The 22,100-nt window shown below is 43.7% G+C and overlaps 1 protein-coding gene and 1 long non-coding RNA gene across 2 annotated transcripts; both read left to right on the forward strand.

The window, feature by feature from the left end:
* The first annotated feature begins 180 nt into the window (after positions 1 to 180).
* LOC115383674 (ubiquitin carboxyl-terminal hydrolase 3-like) lies at positions 181 to 10,329 on the forward strand. Its single transcript, XM_030085829.1, has 11 exons — positions 181 to 927; positions 997 to 1,099; positions 2,603 to 2,724; positions 7,272 to 7,342; positions 7,424 to 7,549; positions 8,129 to 8,224; positions 8,337 to 8,468; positions 8,553 to 8,687; positions 8,805 to 8,839; positions 8,925 to 8,977; positions 9,445 to 10,329. Exons 1-11 carry the CDS (start codon positions 876 to 878, stop codon positions 10,104 to 10,106), a joined length of 1,587 nt encoding a protein of 528 aa, XP_029941689.1. The 5' UTR covers positions 181 to 875; the 3' UTR covers positions 10,107 to 10,329.
* An 8,989-nt stretch (positions 10,330 to 19,318) lies between these two features.
* On the forward strand, positions 19,319 to 20,100 carry LOC115383825 (uncharacterized). The gene is made up of 3 exons (XR_003930765.1): positions 19,319 to 19,415; positions 19,506 to 19,627; positions 20,032 to 20,100. It is a non-coding gene; the product is annotated as an uncharacterized LOC115383825 (long non-coding RNA).
* Positions 20,101 to 22,100: the final 2,000 nt, after the last annotated feature.

Raw genomic sequence — 22,100 nt, forward strand, 5'->3', positions numbered from 1 at the left:
TCTGCTTGACGAAGAGCTCCAGTGAGCCGGCGCCGTCATACTTCGGCAGCTTGACGGCGGCTCTTGCCGGAGCGGTGGGCGGGCAAGCTCCCGCATTCACGCCATCGCCACCATCCTCAGCCATCCTCGCCGCTTCTGGACGGTGCTTCCGCCGATCGCTGGACCCGTCTGGCAATCTCACTTTGAATGTGGTTGGATGAATCAAAAATGCGCTATTTCAGAGGGCTTTTATTTTGAAACTACACATCAGATCTGGATGACACTTGGTGAATGGGACCCTGGGGGGTTTACTGTCAGTCAGAAGTGGACCGGTTTGTTGGCAACAGGGGATTTGTTTTTGGTGTGTGTTCGTGTTTAATTTGATAGAGTTAGTTCTGTCATTGTAGCAGGAGAATATCTATTTCACTGTGCCTGTCACTCCAGGTCGTGAAAACTTGAGAAAACTAACTTGGTTAGCCAAATCAAAAGAGAGCTCTCATTCAACGTGACCCAACTTCTATTGTGAAGTCACTGTGAAAATGCTGTTCCCGTAATGCACAGAGTATGCGCACACCGTAGAATCAATTGAGTGCTCGCTTGACCGTGCTTTCTGAAATGAGGGCAGGCTTGACCGCAGTGGTAGCGGTAGGTTTGTATTCAGTGGAGTGAGAATCTGTTCAGAAGAAATGCTGGCATTTCCCGGAATACCCTGAACGCATCACTGGAGAACCGAAAGAAAAACTACACAAAGGCTGGTGTGTGTGTGTGCGTGTGTGTGTGTCATCAGACTAAAGCAAGTTCATGATACGACTGCAGCATTTGCTTCGACAGAGTTTCAGAAAGAAAAACCCTGCTGGAGAAACAAGTGTGAAGTTGAGTCTGTTCAGTGAAGGATAATGTCTAAAGGGGAGAGCAAGGGACGAGGACGTGACTCAAGCTTCACCAAAGGTAAGAGATGAATTAAACACTCCGGAAATGTCACACAGATGTGTAATGATGTATTTTTTTTCCACTCAGATAATCAGTTCTATGGCCTCAGAAACCAAGGATCAACATCTTACTTGAACAGCGTGCTGCAGGTGCTGTTCATGACTGAAGAGTTCAGAGAAGCTGTGAAAAGGTTTGTGACCAAGTTTATTCTGCACCCTGCATGTATTAGACCCTCCAGAAAAACGCGATTATGCGATCGCATGAATAAACGCATAAATCACCCTTTTGCCGCTGATTATGAAGGGGCCACATATTTTCCAAAAGGGCGCATAATTCCCGCAATAATCTCACATTTACCACGAAAAAAAGAGAAATGGTCTCGCTTGAAGTGCTGTGACGTTCAATGAACAAGTCGTTCGTTTGAACGCGTTCTTTTAAGTGAATGATGAGAGCCGTTTCACAACTGTCTGAGAACGTTCCTTTGTGCAAATTGTCCACGCTTCCTTCACGTGTCTCCTGAGTCCAGCGGTCACCGCTGCCTTCATGTAAATGACGGAGTTTCAGTTTTCCGCAGCAGCTCCAGTCACCTGAACGGAGCAGCAAACTAGCGGAGGAGAATGGGGTATTTTCACAGCTTCACTACTTCCTGAAAATAGCTGTGCACATTCATTTCCTGTCTTGCATTATTGGCCAAACTGATTAATCCAGGTGTGTCTGGTTTAGACTGCTGCAACAAGACACACCTGGATTAATCATTTTGGCCAATAATGCAATACAGGAAATGAATGTGCACAGTTAATTTCAGGAAGTAGTGGAGCTGTGAAAATGGCCCATTGTCCAGAAACCGGAGCGGAGCCGGTGTTTTGGAAGAACTGGTTTCCCTATTAACTGGCGACTGGGTTTCTTTCACGTCCCTTGTTGCTGATAGATGTTAAAAACCAGACAAAAAGCCGTGTCCGACCTTAAATGAGTCTGATTTGAACATCCACTGCTACTACAGCAGCAGCAGCAGCAGCAGCAGGAAGTGCTAAAGGAAGTCAGTCACCAGTTAACAAGAAAACCAGTTCATTTGAAACACCGCAGGCTTTCTCACAGGCTTTAGCAATTGCGCGCGCACGCACACACACACACACACACACACACACACACACACACACACACACAATTGCTAAAACCTATGATAAAGTGTGTGTGTGTGTGTGTGTGTGTGTGTGTGTGTGTGTGTGTGTGTGTGTGTGTGTGTGTGTTCCATTGATGAGCATTGGTGAGTAACAATTTAAGATAAACAACAAACTAATATAAAATGAATGTGATTTAGTGGTGTGTGTGTGTGTGTGTGTGTGTGTGTGTGTGTGTGTGTGTGTGTGTGTGTGTGTGTGAGCGCGCGCGTGCGTGCGTGCGTACGTGCATGCGAGCGAGAGAGAGAGAGAGAGAGAGAGAGAGGGTAACCCACATATCTGGCATCCTTTCGCATATTTCACAGCATACTTCACAACTGTCCGCAATTTTACCGCATACAATGGCATAAAAACCCCGCATATTCATTTGCATAATCAAGCATTTTAGCTCGCATAATCTGGGATTTAAGTACGCATAATCAAGAATTTTTGCTCGCATTTTTCTGGAGGATCTAATGTATGATAGGATGCAGTGTGTCTGTCTGTCTCTGATCACTTGGTCTTCACTGTGACAGGCACACTGAGGACAACAGCAACACAACACACATTGACAGACAGCTGTCAGAGCTGTTTGATGAGTTAAAGGAAGGCCCAGCAGAGACCATCGGAATCACACACAAGCTGGGAATTCGCTCAGGTACAGTGTGACAGTGTTTTAGATTGAATGGCTTGGTTACACTGCATCTGTGGAAAAATAGTCAAATGATTATTAAACAATCCTTGAAAAAGTGATTCTATAGTTCTGCTAAGCTTTTATAGGGCACTGTGGAATCACTCTTATTTCCATTTGTTAGAGAATTACTCCCTCTCAGTTTGTGGACCAGACTGATCCATTTAACTTAGAAATCGGACCAAAAAAAAAGAAAATTAAATGTATGAACTCATCAAAGTAGCCCAAGTGTTAATTCTTCAAACAAATTCCAGAAGCTTCTAGGAAATAGGAGCCCGTATAATATGAAATGATGCTGGTAAATTAGTAGTTACTGGACGAAACTCCAGCTCTACGAATAAGTGCGTGCCCGTCCACGGGCTTCGCTATTGGTACTCTCCCTGGCACAGCCAATCAACTGAAACAACAAAAAATCTCGACGCACCAATCCCCGCCGCCCGGTGGCGCAGCTCCACGCCCCCAAGGGTATACCCCGAGCTGGAGGCAGCCATTCTCCCTTCCTCTGAATCAGCCAAGTAAGGGAAGCAGACAGCTGGGCCAGCAGGTAGGCGGGCACGCACTTACTCGTAGAACTGGAGTTACGTCCAGTAACTACTAATTCTACTTCTTAAGTGCTAAGCCCGCCTACGGGCTTCGCTAGTGGCACACATCAGGCGAAGGCCGTAGGTCGATAAATGTACTTTGCCTGCTGACGGGATTGGTGCGTAAGACGGAAGTAAAGAAACCGTTCATCCAGAACGGGCGCAGAACTCCTGAAGACCGAGGCGGGCATCCATGCGCCGAATCGCCGTCCGCGACCAAGCATCGCCACAGCGACACACACACTCGCTAGCCGGGGCAAAGCCACAGCGGAAGGCGGGGAAAACCTAGCCTGACCAGCCATGACCAAAACGTGCTTCTCCAATACTTTACAAAGATGCGGTTTGGTCTGGGGTCACAGCGCCTATTCTCAGTTTCTCACAATTTTTTACATTTGTGTATGAAGGCAGCTCAATGGCTGAGCAGGGGCCAATGGGAGCCCTCGCGCGTGACGTGCAATAACATGCGACGGACCCGGGTATGTCATCAAACGAGAGTTGCTGCAGTCACGCGACGCGGTGCTGCACGCAGCATTTGGGGATTTAAAGGAGTCATTATGCAAAATTCACTTTAAAAAGGTGTCTTGACAGTCATATTACCTCCCAGAGCCTCTGTATGAGCCCCCAGAAGTGAAAAATTCAGTCACCTCCCTCAATTGCGCACTCCACTTTTAAGGAAATACACACTCAAAAATGCTATCCTCAAATCTTCCTCTGGTCGACGTCAACAAGAGGAACACCACGAGTGAGCACGAATCACTGCCGGTGGCGAGGTATTCAGTGCCTCGTAAGCAGCTGCAATAGCGCCCCCAACCCAGTGGGCGAGACGCTGAGAGGTCAGCGTTGCTCCAAACTTCACAAACAGCTGGTCCGTTGTGCGAAAGCCAGCTGTGCGCTGGACATAACAACGCAAGGCCCTAACCGGGCACAGCAACCGCAGCCGTGGGTCGTCCCCAGACGAGCTGGGCAGGGAGCTAAGCGTTCCGGCCCGTATCACTTGTGACCGGAAGTCCGAAGTGATCACCTTGGGATGAAAGGCCGGGTTAGGCCAAAGGTACATGAGTCCCCCATCCTGGCTGAACACCATGCAGGATGGGTGGACCGACAAGGCGCAGAGATCCCCAACTCTCTTGGCAGATGCTAAGAGACCTTAAAGGGGAGAAAGCGGTCCTCCGCCTGCTCCAAAGGCTCGAAAGGAGGTCCCTTAAGACCTTCCAACACAATGTGGAGGTCCCACTTGGCCGTAGCCGACATGCCCCGTGCAGAAACCGCTTCACCAGCGGGTGACTGCGTGCAGAAAAGCGTCCGAAGCCCCTGTAACCCGCTGTAATGGCCGATGCAAACACCGCTAGAGTGGATGCAGTGCGGCCGCTGTCCACCGTCGTAGCTTGCGCATGTGTAAAGGGTCCAACCGTACCACTGAGGCCTGATTCACACATACGCGGCTGTGCGGGCGCGGATCTGTCCGGTTTTGCACGGTTTCTGCGCAGAAAAGTCAGAACTGCATGCAAACAGATCAGTCTTTTCACACTCCACGCGCGGGGAACGCGCGGGCCCGTTCATATCCTCATGGCGATTTCTAAATAGAAATCAAGTCGATTTTTCTGCGCGGACTTGAGCGGGCTGTGCGCGGCGTCCCGTTGAAACAAACGGCATAAACACACATCTCATGTCAGCTGGGCTTTCTGCGTAAGCCCCGCCCACCTGTCAAACGGGAAATGAGTGGAAAATCCATTTTGTCAGTCAGGACGGGAAAACGAGTTGAATTTGGCCCGTTTATTGGAATGTGATTATGTCAATTTAACAGAAAATCAAACTGACAAAAGGTACCTCGTCCCTTCAGGATGGTGACATTGTTTTCTCCACCAGCACACCTCAAAGAGCAGTGTTCGATGCGGCTATTATTATACAATACAGCCATTGTAATGAGAAGCTTGGACGCTGTTGTGTGTATTGCATGATATTTATTCCAACAGTGATAAAATTTTTTGAAAGAAATCACATTTATTACAGCCCCGGAGGGAGGAAGTGAATAAAACCCGTTGAAAGGGTGTCCGCCCGTATGCGACGCTCCTGAGAAACAGCGAACGCACCCGTATACAAACAGGGATAATCTGATTGGTCAGAGCGAGCCGGCTTTCTATTGGTTGACAGCGTTGGTACACGAAAAATCCGAGAGCAGAGCAGAGATCCGTGAGCACAAGTTCCGTGAGAGCAAGAGGAGGAGTTTGAGTGCGAGCGCACAAAATCTGCGCGAGCAGCGTCGTAACCGAGCGCGAGGACACAGTTTGAGCGCGCCCAGGGAAAATTTGAGCGCGAGAGCATCGTAAGCGAGCGCGAGGACACAGTTTGAGCACGCGCAGAGCAAATTTGAGCGCGAGAGCAGAGTTCTGAGAGACAATATCATGAAATCCGAGAACGTAATCGATCAATGCTGCTCTCAAATCAATTTAAAATGCTCTTGAATTTTGATAGGGATTTCATTCCATAGATATGTGAGTGTTTAGGACCCGCAGGTCCAGAATGGGTCTCATGCCTCTGCTCTTCTTGGGAACCAAGAAGTAGGGGGAATAAAAACCCCAACTGCGCCTCCTCCGCGCTCAGCTCCATAACCACGCCCCGGCGGAGGAGCGAGGACACTTCTGCTTCGAGAGCGGCCGCCCCCGCAGGGCATGCGAGCCGCGTACAAAGAATCCCATTGAAGAGGGGCAGGCGACAGGCGAACTGCAGGGCATAGCCGCTTCTTAGCGTCCTGGACAATCAGGGAGAAAGCGGTCCCAACATAGCACGCCATGTCCGAGGTGGAGAGTGAGTGGCTGTACCATGGCCTGAAGGGACAGCCCACCCATCCTCCCGGCCTCGGGAGATGTGTGGCCCCCGGCAAAAAGGGCTGTGGAGGGAGCGTCCCATGAAAGCGCGTGGGCGGCCACTTCGGGGCCACGAACCAGCGCTTTGCTGGGGACAAACCCGGTGGAGGCTTCGTGATCCCAAGGTTCACGGGCCGCTGACCTCAGTGATGATGCCAGGGACAGGACGCTCATCAGCGGAAACCCGGGCCGGCACCGCGCCGCTGCTCTGACGCTTCATTGCTAATACAGGCGTTTATGAATGATGCCTGGGCCGGGGTGCTAATCGGCGGGGACCCGGGCCGGATAGCTCCGCTGCTCTGACGCTTCACTGTGCTGACACAGGCGGAAAAAGCAATTTGGAGCATACGCGAGGTACTGGCAGGACCCACGAAGGAGCGCGGGCAGCCACTTTGGGGCCGCGGACCAGCGCTTTGTCGGGGACAAACCTGGTGGAGGCGGCATGATCCAGAGGCTTCTCGGGATGCTGAACCTTGGTGATGATGCCGGGACCAGGACGCTCAATAGCAGGAGCCCGGGCCGTGGAGTTAGGTGCGTTGCGGGAGCCGGAGAGACGGCGCCAATAAAAGCCGCTCGCCGCTGGGTTACCTCAAGGCAGCGTGAGGCAGGCAGGCAGGAAGGCAGTGATGCTGTCAGCTGAGGCAGACAAATCAGCGCTCATGAAGATCTTGCTTGATGAGCAGGGTGATAGGCCCGACGCCCAATGGCGACTGGTCATGGGCCGGTACATCCATTTGATCCGATGAATCTTGATCCGAAGAAACTTGTGGCTTCTTAATGTCACAAGTGAAGCTGAGGAAGAAGAAGGGAGAATGGCTGCCTCCAGCTCGGGGTATACCCTTGGGGGCGTGGAGCTGCACCATCGGGAGGCGGGGATTGGTGCGTCAAGCTTTTTGTTGTCTCAGTTGATTGGCTGCACCAGGGAGAGTGCCAATAGCGAAGCCCGTAGGAGGGCTAAGCACTTACAAAGTAGAATAATAACATGCAACCACAGAAATCCAGTTCATCCACTTTGATTTTTTTTAATGATGGCAGTGATCCACTAACAGGATTCCTCTGCTCTCTTCAGTGAATAAACAAAGTGATGCAGCAGAACACTTTGAGAAGATTTTGGCGCTCACCAGTCCTGAGGCTTCAAAGGTAAGAGTGACGGAAACTCCTCAGTTTGATGAAAACTAACTTTTCATCAGCGTGTCAGTCACAGTCTATTTGTGCTTTCAGATATTTCGAGGAAATCTGGTCCACACAACAGAGTGCCTTAAATGTGTAAACAAAACCTATGAAGAGGGGAAATTCTGGCATCTTCCTCTTCCACTGGAGGATTCCTGCAGTCAAAGCTACAGTGTGGTAAGATCAGATTAGATTAGATTAAAAGAAGTAAATTGACTTCTCCAGGCAAGTTCCTTCGGAAGCATAATTTGTATTGAAGGGACAGAAACACACATGTAGTCAAATGACATAGAGAATAAAAAAATGCATAGGAAGGGAATGTAGCCTTAAACTATTGTCACACCTCTTTGTCTCGTCCTTCCAGTTTAAAGCTTAAACAGACTTCAACTTCTTGTCACACACCTTGATTATACAGTCCAACAAACCAGCTTGAAAAACAAAAATGTAAAAAAAAAAAAAAAAAAAAAAAAAATCTATCAAATTATTAGATCAAGGTTTCGTGCAGGCTGAAAAAGAGAGTTTTCGTTGTGAGTGAATTCATTGTTAAAACCACTTAACAATCACGTGTGTTGATATCAATCCATCAGTCCATCCAGTTAATTGGAGACTCATGCATGTTCAGGGAGAACATGAAGACATCCAGCAAAGCCCAAATCAAGTCTGAGAGTCCTACCTTGACTTCTTTAGGTATTTGTATGGAACAACAACGATAAAAAGGTCAGATATTTCTTTAATAGGTCCTTTTCTTGTTTTCAGGAGAAAGGTGTTGCAGAGTTTTTCGTGATTTCTGAGTTAAAAGGAGAAAACCAGCTGTACTGTGACGGCTGTGGTGAGAAAAGGGACGCTACTGTTGTGAGTAAAGAAAAACCTGTTTCTAATTCATATTCACTCTCTGGAGATCTGTGGATTTGTGGAAAGGTTGATGGTGATTAAACAGAATTAAAACCTGACTGTTTTCTTTCAGGAACGTGAAATGAAGCATCATCCAGACATTTTGACGCTGCTGCTGAAGAGGTTTGAGTTCGACTATCGCTACATGTCATACACCAAAAACAGCTGTGCTGTGGATGTCCCACCCACCCTGGAAGTTCCACAGGTAGTGGAAATAAGCAACTGTATTATTCATATTTCACTCATTGATCATGGTTTTAATGACTTTTTGTGTCTTTCTTGTGATCAGGGTCAGATCTATGATCTGTATGCGTTTGTAGAACATGTTGGCAGTTTGAAAAGTGGACACTACTCAGCCACAGTCAAGCCTCAGGACGGCAGAGGAGCCAGATGGTACAACTTCAATGATTCAAGAGTTGCGCCGGTAAGACTGGTCACAAAATAATCATCCACAATTCAAAGCACCTCGTTATAAAGTCATGTTTTGAAGAGGATAAAAGAATTCAGTATGATGTGAAACATTTTCCATTTTCATCAACAGCTTGATCAAAACCTCAAGGTGGACAACATGAAAACGTAAGAGTTTTTATCCTTGTTTTTTCATTTATTTATTTATTTTTATTTATATAGGAGAACATCATTTCTTTTCTTTTTTCTACAGTTTTCTATCTGGTTCCAGCAGTCCTTACCTTCTGTTTTACAGGAAGAGAAAAGGTGAGAATCAAAATCATTTTTTTTTCATGACAAATTATTTTGTTTTGTAACTGATGGGATCAAACTGTTGGACATTTTCTTTGAATAACAGCCCGAGTTCTTAAAAGGTAAAGACATGAATTCATTCACAAAAGATGTTGGAAGAAGGTTGAAATATGCTCTGTATTTAACAGCAGGTCCAACAAATGGTCTGAAAGATACTAAATTTAAGGGACTTTCACCAACCTGAAAACCTGCACAACAATATGAAAAACCTGGAAAAATATCACAGAGTCTAATTAACTCTCTGGTTCTTACCATTTTCCATACATTTACACAATTATAACACTGCTGTGTCACAACTTTTGAAGTACGTGTCCTTATCAAATTCAACATTAAACATTAACTAAAATCCTTGCCAATAACATAAAGGCTGTCAGGTCAACTTTTTGAAGCTGGAGTTCTAATTGATTCTTTGTGTGCTGCAGATGCAAACATCAGAGGCCCGTCGACCAACAGCTCTGCTCGTGAGAGAATTGACCAGAGTCAACGCAAAACAAAAAGAGAAAGCAAAGCTGGCAACGTGGCGCCAGGGAACAATAAGTGGAAGAATAAACATGATTCTGGCAAAGTTAATTCTCAGCCAAAATCAAACAGTACGATTAAAACGAGTGTGATCACACACCGCTCCTCAACCATAAGAGATGAAAGCCAAAACCAGAACGAAGACCCAAACACTGCCGCTGTGTCAAAGAATGAGAAAAAGCCAAAATGGTGGAATAGGATGAGGCACCGTGATACAGGGAAAAATACAATAAAAAAAGATAAAAATGAAGGAAAGCAGATGAAGCTGGAAATAACACCACAAACACAAGGAAATGAGCAGAAGAAGTCCTGTCTTTCAAGCATGGTCAAACTTTTGCAAGGACTTCAACGTATCTTCTCCAGGAAAAAACTATTGGTCATGATATTGATTGTTCTTTGTGTTTTTTTCATTCATGGGGGAAATTGGTTGAATGATGAAGTCAGACCCGGACTGAGACAGGCAGCCAGAGAGGAAGGAAAGAGTCCAGCAGATGTGGAGGGAGAAGAAACGAGCAGAACAGCAGCAGATGTGGAAGTTCACGGCAGAAGAAGTTCAGAAGATTAAGTTAAGAGAAGGAGAGGTGAGGAGAGAATGAAGAGAGGAGATGATGAGAGTCTCATTCACAAACCAACAGATGACAAGTGATCCTTTAAGGTCATTGAAGAGGTTTCTTCTTCTTCAAGGAGTCATATTATGCTATTTTTCAGTCACGTCATATAGGTCACGGACGCCCAAAAACATAGTATATAAGTTTGTTTGCCCCAAATTCGTCCTATGTTTGGAGTTTGAGCATTCTAAAAAGTGGCTCTGAGGAGCCGTCTTCAGAACAGCCTGTTTTTGACAGCCTATTTTCCGTGATGAACTTGAACGCATCTGGCCACGCCCACCTAGTAAATCACTGTCGTTAAGAAAGCACCTTACAGGAAGTTGCACCGGAAGTTTCAAAATAAAACACAATGCACGACCTCACGGACATAAACTTTTTCTTATATGTTGTTATTACGCCACCTCGGGAGGAGAGAATCAGCTGAACAGGGTCCCAGACAGTAGCAAACGCGGAAATTATCGTTTTTATGTAGAATGAACCATACAAAAGTAACTATTGGATAAAGAAAAGCTCTCATTTGAGATCAAAACATAAACATAAACCATGTACTCATCCTTGCTGGAAGTACTATAAATTACAGATCAATGTGGCTGGACGAGCCGAGCAACCCTGCAGGAGCGAAATGAGGTGTGTTATTTTTTATTTTCTGTTTATATCATGTGTTGTTCGTGTGATATGGAGAGCAGACAACCTCTCAGAGGAGCAGCCCTCTTCATCCGGACGGCGCTGTCGGTGTGTGTTGACTATGGGTGGCCGTTTGTGCCATACATCGCCTGGTATAAAACGCCGTTAAGAACGGCGCTTTTGACGCCGAACGCCGCCAGGCGCTTTTATTTTGAAACGCCTTCCGGCGTCTCAAACGCCGAGCGCCGCCAGTTGCTTTTAAAGCGCCACCAGGCGCTTGAAAACTGAGTGAGGAACTTTTTTCCATATATGTTTTCTTGTCCACATGACGTTTGATATATTAAATGTATTAAAATATATTTTTTCCTTTCTAATAAATTTTTCAAAACTGAAATGTTTAAAAACAAAAAAATAAATACTTTTGATCAGGGGTGAGCTTAATGAGGAGACTTACAGGGTTATCGGGTGGAAAATGTTCAAAAAATTACTTATCTGACATGTTTTCAGAGCAGCTAAAGTTTGCAAATAGAACAGGACAAAGGGATTGTAAATGTTCCCACAGGGGATTTTTTACCTTTGAAAAAGTTAGATCACATTTTCAAAATTTATGTAGAATCAGATTCCTTCACCGGAAATGTTTTAACTCTCATAAATACAATAAATAAATCCCACCTTGTGATAGAAAAAACCCCCCACAAAGGAGTCTTGTGTAAACAAAGAAATCTTGAATAGTTGAGCCTATATTTATTTCCTTCTCTCCTTCTATTTTGTAATAACAGATTGTAATAGCACCTACACATTGTGCAATAAATTATCTTTTTGACCCCAGGCTTGTGACTTAGGAATTGAGAGGAATACATGAAGCCCACTGGTGTGACGATCCAGGAAAAACAGTTTTCCTCTCTGACAGTAACCTGCTTGGTGGCTCCCCAGATGTCATGGTGTCCAATGACTGCATCGTTGAGATAAAATGTCCCTATGCAGCCAGAAATAACATGTTTATAAGTGAAATAATTATCTGTGCCTTCGTACCAGTTAAACTGTTGTTTTATGTTGTGTGATTTATTATTAAAAATATAAGCAGTAACAAAATAAAACAAATTATGTCATAATAAATTAAGCGGGAGCCACATAACCAGTGTGAAGATTTGTGTTTAAGTAGTTCAGCATCCCTGACACTTACTACCAAACAAATATTCAAATACTTCTTCTAATCATGCATTCAGATATTATTTGAAAAAACTGAATTGTACTGGGAATGTAAAGTTGTAACAGACAAACATAGACCCTAAAGAGAGAATCTCAGATTTATTTTTAAACATTTGAGTTTTGAAAAATTGATTAGAAAGGAAAAAATAGATTTTAATACATTTAATGTAGCAAACGTCATGTGGACAATAAAACATATATGGAAAAAAGTTCCTCTAAAAAGAAGACTGATACCTTTTACTGGCTGGTGAAACTTCAGGGGAGGAGAATATTAGCATGTTATGGAGCGCGTGGCGGCGCTAGGCGTCCAAAAGCGCCTGGCGGCGCTCGGCGTTTGAGACGCCGGGAGGCGTTTCAAAATAAAAGCGCCTGGCGGCGCTCGGTGTTAAAAGCGCCGTTCTTAACGGCGTTTTGTACCAGGCGATGTATGGCACAAACGGCCACCCATACTTGACTTTGCGCCCCGCGCGCAGTGCGCCTCCGCTGGGCACCGGAGCATAGCAGCCTCCCGGCGAGGAGAGGAGCGGCCCAGCGGCCGCGCGCGAGCCGTGCGTCTCCACCGGCTTCGGGACCAGCTTCCGTGGAGCAGCTCCAGGCCGTTTACCCAATCGGCCCCAACTCAGCCCCTGGAAGTCAGACGCCCGGGCGCCGTCACAGCCGTGGCCAACTCAAAGTGCCTCTCTGCTGGGGAGAGGAGCTCCGCTACGATCCCATCCGAGCTAATTGTGGCTAAGTTAGCAAAAACTGTCAGCTCGTCAGCTGACCCACCCGAAGACGGTGGCGGAGCTGACTTTATGAAAACACTGGCGATGGATGAGAAAATACAGCCGAAATGAGCGACCTGTCCGGGGGCCGGCCAAAGGCTGGATTCTCTTCCGGGGGGGAGTGGTGTTCCTCTTCATGACGTCAGAAAGAGGGAGATTTCAGAACCGCGCGTTTGAGTGTATATTTTCTTAAAAGTGGAGGGCACAATTGAGGGAGGCGACTGAATTTTTCACTTCTGGGGGATCATACAGAGGCTCTGGGAGGCAATATGACTGTAAAGACACCTTTTAAAAGTGAATTTTGCATAATATGACTCCTTTAAATTTCCAAAACCATCCATCAGGTGACTTTTACGCATCTCTAAAACACTGCATTGTTTCAATTTGATACTTATGGTTAATATTGTACACTACAATAAAAACTAAATAACTGTGATTTTTTTCCAAGTATTTTTGTTTTGGCCAATTTTAATGTCAAATTTCGCCTCTGTGTCACAACATGATAAAAAAAAACATACAGTAACTGTATGTTCCAGCATGAGTGGGATAATTCTTCTGAGAGAGCCACATGATTACACCCTGCTGAAGAGAGCTGAATGGTGTCGCTGTTTTTTTGTGTCTCTCATGTGTGTTAACATTAGAAACAGCTCAGTGTTGTTTTGCTGGCAGTGACTCTTCATGTTGTGCCCTCACCTCACAGTTTAGCTCTGTTGATTATTCTCCATCAAGTGGAAAGTGGCACAAAAGTTTCTCACTTGGTCAAAGTGCTTCAGCTATAAAACTATTGCCTACCACACTCAGCAATAAAGATACTGTAACTGGATCATCCTGAGTACAATAGTTAAACACTAACCACAACTGCTTTGAATAGCTGTTGAGAATACTGCTCTTTGCTTTAATTTTAATTGGATCCAATCTAATCAAAATTGTGGAACTTAAAATAACAAAACCAAGCTTCAGTCCTCTCTCCACCACTTCAGAGGAAATTAGAAAGGCAGAAGTCGAAAGAATCAACTAATCAGTCAGATAAGTTGTTGTTGACCCAGCAGCAGCTTTAAAGGAATACTCCGAAGATCAGAATTGTATTTTACTGCGGTCATGGAACACAGCTCACTGCATGTAATACATTATATATTACTGACCTTTATAAATTATATATTATGTTCATAAATACTATGAAGTATGATTACTGTGTACTTTTCCTCTAATTTGTTGCCAAAGTTCATCAGACATAGTAACACAAGCCATTGTTATCTGACTTTGAAGTCTAGTAAAATACTTTTTTTCAACAAGTAGTCCACAATATTAGTACTGCTGGACTTAATACATTACACATTACTTGCACAAGTACTTTTAAGTACTTTTACTGTGTACTTTTCCTGTAACTTGTTACCAAAGTTTCCTGTTGATGTAAATAAAAGTCAATTTCATATGATTTTGAAGTGCAATAAAATCCTGTTTTTCAATAAGTAGTCAACATAATCAGTACTGCTGGACTAAACACATTACATATTATTTGTACAAGGACGTTTAAGTACTTTCACTGTGTACTTTTCCTGTAATTTGTCGCCAAATTTCCCTGTTGTTGTAAATAAAAGCCATTGTCGCCTGACTTTGAAGTGCATTAAAATCCTTTTATTCCATAAGTAGTCCAGGAAATCAGTACTGATGTACTTAATACATTACAAATTACTTGCGCAAGGACTATGAAGTACTATTACTGTGTAGTTTTCCTGTAATTCATAGCCCAAGTCCCCATTTGATGTGAATAAAAGCCATTGTTGCATGACTTTGAAGTGCATTAAAATGCTTTTTTTCAATAATTAGTCCACAAAATCAGTACTGCTGTACTTAATACATTACAAATTACTTGCACAAGTGCTATGAAGCACCATTACTGTGTAGTTTTCCTATAATTTGTCACCAAAGTTCCCTGTTGTTGTAAATAAAAGCCAATTTTGCCTGACTTTGAAGTGCAATAAAATCCTTTTTGTCAATAAATAGTCCACAAAATCAGTACTGCTGGATTTAATACATTACATATTACTTGTACAATGACTATGAAGTACTTTTACTGTATACTTCTCCTGAAATTTATCTCCAAAGTTCATGAGACATAATAATAAAAGCCATCGTCGCCTGATTTTGAAGTGCAATAAAATCCTTTTTTTCAATAAGTAGTCCACAAAATCAGTACTGCTGGACTTAATACATTACATATTACTTCCACAAGTACTACGAAGTATTTTTACTGTGTAGTTTTCCTGTAATTTGGCAACCAAGTTCCCTGTTGTTGTAAATAAAAGCCAATTTCGTCTGACTTTGAAGTGCAATAAAATTCTTTTTTTCAATAAGTAGTTCACGTAATCAGTACTGTTGTATTTAATACATTACAAATTACTTGCATAAGTACTATAAAGTACTATGACTGTGTAGTTTTCCTGTAATGTTGTAGAAGCACCCAGACAGAGGTGACAGCCATGTGTCATGTGTTTTTCAGGTAAGCTGCAAATTATTCATAACACAGGGAGTAATATGGTTCTCACACGATCCCAGGGAGTCCAGGAGTTGGCCGTTTAACAGTGTAGGATGTTTGGAGGATGTTTTGTGATGTTTTTCCCTGTAAATGAATGGTGATGCTAACTGTTAGCAAGGAGAGCTAATGTGCAGGCCACAGGCGGATTGTGTGGGTCATGTGTTCGTGTTATGCTTGTGCTTTGATGGTAAATATGGTATAATAAGATGGGAGTGGTACCAAGATTGTATTTTGTTTAGGGATTTTTATGTTAATATGTTAAGATGGAAACCTGTCTGGGCCAATATGGTGGAACGCACCCAGACAGAGGTGACAGCCATGTGTCATGTGTTTTTCAGAAACTGTTCACTAAAGCTCATCTTTAAAAAACCCACAGGAGTCGGGTCATTCCTTCAAGTGTGCAACAGAATTACCAATGAGGAGCACAGTTGATTATCAGAACCAACAGTAGTTACTTATGTGCTAACAAAAACCAATAACTCAAAAAGACTCCAAAAGTGTCAATGACAACCTTTATTATTGTATGTCAGAAACAAAAACATGCGCTTCCACAAATTTTGAGAAAAAAAGTTCAGGGCTTTTACTGGTCTAACTACATACATATATATACTACATCCAGTCTTTGCTCACTGTCCATGTCACTACACTACTGATGGGCAGTGGTTTGTCAGGGCACAGCACACATTTAGAATCTTATTCAGCAGTGTGACTTCTTCACCTTCACATGGAAGAATCATGTGTATGGGTATGGTCCCTGACAAGATTCTATATTCCTGACAGATATTTCCAGTGACTCTTTCAACATGAATCCTCAAATGTGCCATTTTCCTGGTTTCCTCCGCATCTCTGGCTGCTAACTGACAGCAGCCTTTTGTAAATGCTGGGAGTTTGACCTCCGTACACATCACAACAACAACAACAACTCACAGAGGTCACATTCAGTCTGTGTGGCATCCTGACTGGTGTTGTGTGTGTGTCATCTTCTGTAACCAGCTGACTGATGTCTTCCTCAACATCAGGTGTCACGGCCTCACTCTGGTTATTTTGTCCAGGCTCCGAGGTCCCCTCCTCGGTCTGCAGCTCTCCATTCTCTGCATCCCGGTGGACTTCCGTCTCTGGTGCTTGTGGTGACACTTTCCGTAGCTGCTCCCACCTACATCGCTGCATTTGTCGGTGTGACTGATGTGTGTCCAGATTTAGGGAAGGTGTCCAGTCTGGATCAGTCTCCATCATTTCATAGGCTGGTTGACCTGCAGACACAGGTTAGGTTTAATTGAGAAAGCTAGTAAACACTGGATTCTTGCATGACATTGCACATAGTTACAAGGACTGTAAATACAGACAGGTGCAGATGGATTTGTTGTTGTGCTGATTGTTTCTCAGGCTGTAACATCATCTGACATATTTTGCTGCTGCTGCTGAAGCTGTTGACTGTGTTCTCCTCTAAGATCTGTTGTAAATTTAGTTTGATCAGTTATAGCAAACAAATCAATGACTGTATGTTTGTTTTCAAAAGGAGATCAGATCTGATGTGTTGTGTGTTGCGGTGTACCAGGGAGTGTGTGTTTATCTGTCTGTGAGGACAAAACTGACAAGACGTGTTCTCTTTCGGTCTGACTGGATCTTTAAGGTCACTCCCTCCGTAACGTTTAAATTTAAGATGAAGAAATAAAATAAACAGATTTAGCATGAAGTGATCATCCCATTTCTACTGCCCTCCTCCTCTGACCGGAGTTTATAAGTGAAGTTGGCTCGCAGCTGCTCAGGCTCGCTGGCAGCTGCAAACTAGCTTCACCGCTAACGTGACTTCAGTCACAAAGAAACCGCATTTTCAGTAGCATTGCTTAAAAACGAATAAACTCACTTACTTGCCTTTATGAAAATGGCGAGAGCAAACAAGCATGTTGTCAGATATGGAGTCGAAAGTGATGCTCTTCTTTCATGTCACTGCTGCGACCCCCGCCATCCGACGCCTCTTCCTCAGTCTGTTCTCCGTAACTTCTTTTCCACTTGGGAAACTGGAAAAAACGTAGATTGTCGTCTGTCCTGCTCCCATTCCATCGACGTGACCGACTGTGGTTGCCTTTCACGCAACAGGATCTTCCCGTTTTGAAGAAATACTGCCGCACTCAGAAACGTGGATCATAGAAAGTCGTTTGCAAGCGAGACCTGAACAATCAATCAATGCAACAGCGTGACGACAGCTGCAAATAGAAACGGACTTCCCCGCACACACCAGTAGCTAGCTTCCAGCTTCTAGCTTCTTCTAGAGAGATTCGTCATTGGTGTGGACACCTGTCACTCAAACATGCCCGACCAATGGAGAAGCATCCGCCCACTGTGGGACGTTTGTGTCAAAATGATTCAATCAAAAAACATGCTCCAAAAAAGAGACTTCAAAAAAGAGGTTTCAAAAAAGAAGCTTCAAAACTTTTTTCACTTCAACCGGAAAAAAAGGTGTTTGAATGTCAAAACAAAGTCGAAACACTCCGAACATTTTTTTTTTTGCTTTGATTGAAAACATTTTTTTTTATTGAAGTTATATCTTTGATTGAATAATAAAGAAATAAATGTCCTACCCATAATATGGCTCAAATCCAAAAATAGGACTTCAATCAAAAAATGTATTTTCAACCAAAAAAAAAAAAATTTCAATCAAAGAAAAAATTTGTTTATATGCAGATTTTTGGGGTATCAAATATTTTTTGGGGTTTGAACAAGTTTTTTCTTTGATTGAAAACGTTTTTTTTTTTTTTTTTTTTGAAGTGACGTTTTTTCTGATTGAAAACATGTTTCGCGATTGGAGCAACTTTTTTTTTTTGACTGAAAAATAAAGACACAAATTTACTTCCATAGATACACACAGATCTGCACAAGCATAGTGCGCCACGGAAGGATATAGCGGAGCACAGCAGTAGAGGCCATAGACTCAGCCGCTGTGCAGTCCAGTATATCCTTCCGCGCAGCACTATGCTTGTGCAGATCTGTGTATCAACATGTTATTTTAACGGATTGAAACGGAAAACACGTCTTAAAATGTTTTATAAACCATTCGGATTTACTTCACGTGCTAATACGCCATCCCCTGGACCACTGGAAGGAGTATTTTGTCCACTTTCATCAGTCCGGCTCTGTTTCCTCTTCACCTCCAGCAGCTCAGCTAAGCTAACTATGATGCTAACAGCTGGGAGCCAGCAGCTGGACGCACAGACAGAAATAAGGTATTTATGAGCTTATCTCACTTTGTAAATGATAGGGATAGGGCGTGGGTCCAAACCCTTCGGAGTATTCCTTTAAAGCGATACTTCAACATTTTGGCAAATTGGCCCATTTAGGGCAATTCCTTAGTCATTCAGAACAGCCTACTTACTTTTTTTGTGAGGGCGAGCTGTTGTTTATTCAGCAGTGGGTCTGAGGAGAGCTTGACGGCGGACATAGTGGAAGTGGATGGTACTTTTGCCTCCCTCGTCAAACTCATCAAATACACAATCCAACAACACACAAAACACTTTGGTGGACACATTATAATCTGCACATTCACTACGCTGTGGAAGTGTCCCACCCATTATATATGGGAGTGTTTAATTTGATCTCAGGTTTGTTTTACACAATTACGGTTCTATTCAGTGCAGTGAGACTCTCTTCAGAAGACATAATGATATTTCCCGGAATACCCTGAATGCATCACTGGAGAACCGAAAGAGACAGTTGGTAGAAGGCTGTGTGTGTGTGTGTGTGTGTGTGTGTGTGTGTGCGTGTGCGTGTGTGTGTGTGTGTGTGCGCGTGTGTGTGTGTGTGTGTCATGAGACTAAAGCAAGTTCATAGCAGACTGCATTTGCTTCGGCAGAGTTTCAGAAAAACCCTGCTGGAGAAATAAGTGTGAAGTTGAGTCTGTTCAATGAAGGATAATGTCTAAAGGGAAGAAAAATAAACAAGCACGTGACTCACGCATCACTAAAGGTAAGAGATGAATTAAACCCTCCTGAAATATCACAAAGATGTGTAATGTTAGATGTTTTTTTCTTTTCAGATAACAAGTTCTATGGCCTCAGAAACCAAGGATCAACATGTTACTTGAACAGCATGCTGCAGGTGCTGTGCATGACTGAAGAGTTCAGAGAAGCTGTGAAAAGGTTTGTGACCAAGTTTATTTTGCGCCGTGCATGTATGATAGGATGCAGTGTGTCTGTCTGTCTCTGATCACTTGGTCTTCACTGTGACAGGCACACTGAGGACAACAGCAACACAACACACATTGACAGACAGCTGTCAGAGCTGTTTGATGAGTTAAAGGAAGGCCCAGCAGAGACCATCGGAATCACACACAAGCTGTGAATTCGCTCAGGTACAGTGTGACAGTGTTTCAGACTGAATGGCTTGGTTACACTGCATCTGTGGAAAAACAGACAAATGAGTATTAGAAAAAGTGATTCTATAGTTCTGCTAAGCTTTGATAAGCTGCTGTAGAATCACCCCTGTTTCCATTTGTCAGAGAATTACTCCCTCGCAGTTTGTGGACCTGACTGATCAATTGAAGTGAATTGATTGAATTCAATTTCTTAATTCATAAAACGTGTCAAAGTGTTAATTCTTGAAACAAATTCCAGAAGCTTTTAGGAAATAAAAGCCTCCATGACATGAAATGATGCTGGTGAATAATAACATGCAGCCGCTGAAATCCAGTTCATCCACTTTTATCTTTAAATATATGGCGGTGATCCACTAACACGTTTCCTCTCCTCTCTTCAGTGAATAAACAAAGTGATGCAGCAGAACACTTTGAGAAGATTTTGGCGCTCACCAGTCCCGAGGCGTCAATTCAATTCAATTCAATTCAGCTTTATTTATGAAGTGCCAATTACAACATGGTCGTTTATAGACACTTTTACAGAGAAACCCAACAGATCCACATGAGCAAGCATAAGCGACTGTGGAAAGGAAAAACGCCCTTTTTACAGGAAGAAACCTTTGCAGAACCAGGCTCAGAGGTGGCGGCTTTCTGCTATTCCGGTTGGGGTGAGGGGACAGAGAGAGAAGGAGATAGGACAGACAGTTTCTTGTATCTACATACAATTCATACATAAACACAGGGTACATAGGCTACAAGAGGAACAATCATCAATGACATGTAGCAATACAATGAAATTACAGTAGTACAATGAAATTACCGTATTGGCCCGAATATAAGACGACCCCAATTATAACACAACCCCTATTTTTCAAAGATCATTTTGTGGAAAAAAAAAATGCTGAAGACAATAAGGTCACTCATAAAACAACTTTTTATTATACAATTATTATAAACTCAGAAGCTCCCAACTGAGATAACATTTCAAGAAATATAAGATGGAACAATATTACTATGGTATTAAATAAAAAATATATTCTTTTTCTCAAAATAAAAAAAGCAACAAATAAGAAGCCTCAGGGGGTCAAAACTGCATGAATGATATAAATAACTTTATAATCATCAAATTAAAGTTCTATTCAACTTCATAATCATTAACAATTCAGTCTAAAGAACAAATTCTAGACTGCAACAAAATAGTAGTGCATCACTGAAGTAATAACAGTGCAATAAATTGCATTAAACATCAAAGTCAAGTGCTAATAAAGAACATTAACAAGTCAGACTAAATAAACAGTAGTGCAGAGTGTCCTTTGGCTCATCATATGTTTTTCAGAATAGACTACAGTCCATTACTCACAGAGATCTTCTGCCTCACTGGGCTCACTGTCGCTCTCATCACTCCCGTCCTCACGTTGCTCTGCGGGCCCCACCTCCTCCCACAAAACATCGTCCTCGCTGCCATCCATTGCGTTTGAAATGCAGCATTTCTTGAAGCCGTTGATGATGCTCTCTGATGAAACAGCATCCCATGCCTGTAGGACCCACTCACAGAGCAAACGTACAGCAGGCTTCTGGATCCTTCCAGTTGGCGTCAGTGCGTGATCTGCAGACAGGAGCCACTCTGTGTATTTCTTGCGCAGGTTATCCTTAAATGGCTTGTTTACGACAACGTCAAGCACCTGTAGCTGGCTTGTCATCCCACCTGGAATGATCACTAGGTCTCCGTTCATAGAGCGTAGTTGCTTTTTGACAGGCTCAGTCAAGTGTCCACGGAAAGCGTCCAACACCAGCATGTTTCTTGTTTTTCTGAGCCCCCCGCGCCGTCGGCCCCACACAACCTTGAGCCAGTCCACCACGAGCTCTGTCTCCATCCAGCCCTTTTCCTGAGCACGAACAATAATTCCAGGTGGCATGGGCTCTTTGGGTATTGTCTTTCTTCTTAAAACCACATATGGGGGCAGTTTTGTACCATCAGCAAGGCACGTTAACATCACTGTAATCCTGCTTTTCTCATTACCAGTCGACTTGACAAGGACGGATTTCTCTCCTTTCTTTTCCACGGTGACGTGTGATGGCATGTCAAAATAAACAGGTGTTTGATCAGCGTTGCCCATCTGATCCAAGGGGTAGTGATGTTTCTTTCTTAACCCAAGCACATACCGCTGATATGACAGTAGTTTTTCTCTGAAGTCAGAGGGCCAGCGTTGAGCAAGGCTTGTTTTGCGTCTCAACGCTAATCCATTTCGCCGCATCATTCTCTTACACCAGCCGAGACTCGCTTTGAACTTGGTGGGCGGGATTTTGAGCTCGTTAGCTATTTCCAGTGCCTTCAGCTGAATCACGGCTCTGGTGATGGGCATTCCTTCATTCCGTTTTTCAGAGACGTATTCACTCACCCTCCTGTCAATCTCTCTGAAGCGTCCGCTCTTGGGACCACGGAAAGCTTTTCTCATCGTGTTAGCATTTT

This window comes from Salarias fasciatus, chromosome 3, assembly GCF_902148845.1.
Source record: "Salarias fasciatus chromosome 3, fSalaFa1.1, whole genome shotgun sequence".
NCBI classification, from domain to species: Eukaryota; Metazoa; Chordata; class Actinopteri; order Blenniiformes; family Blenniidae; genus Salarias; species Salarias fasciatus.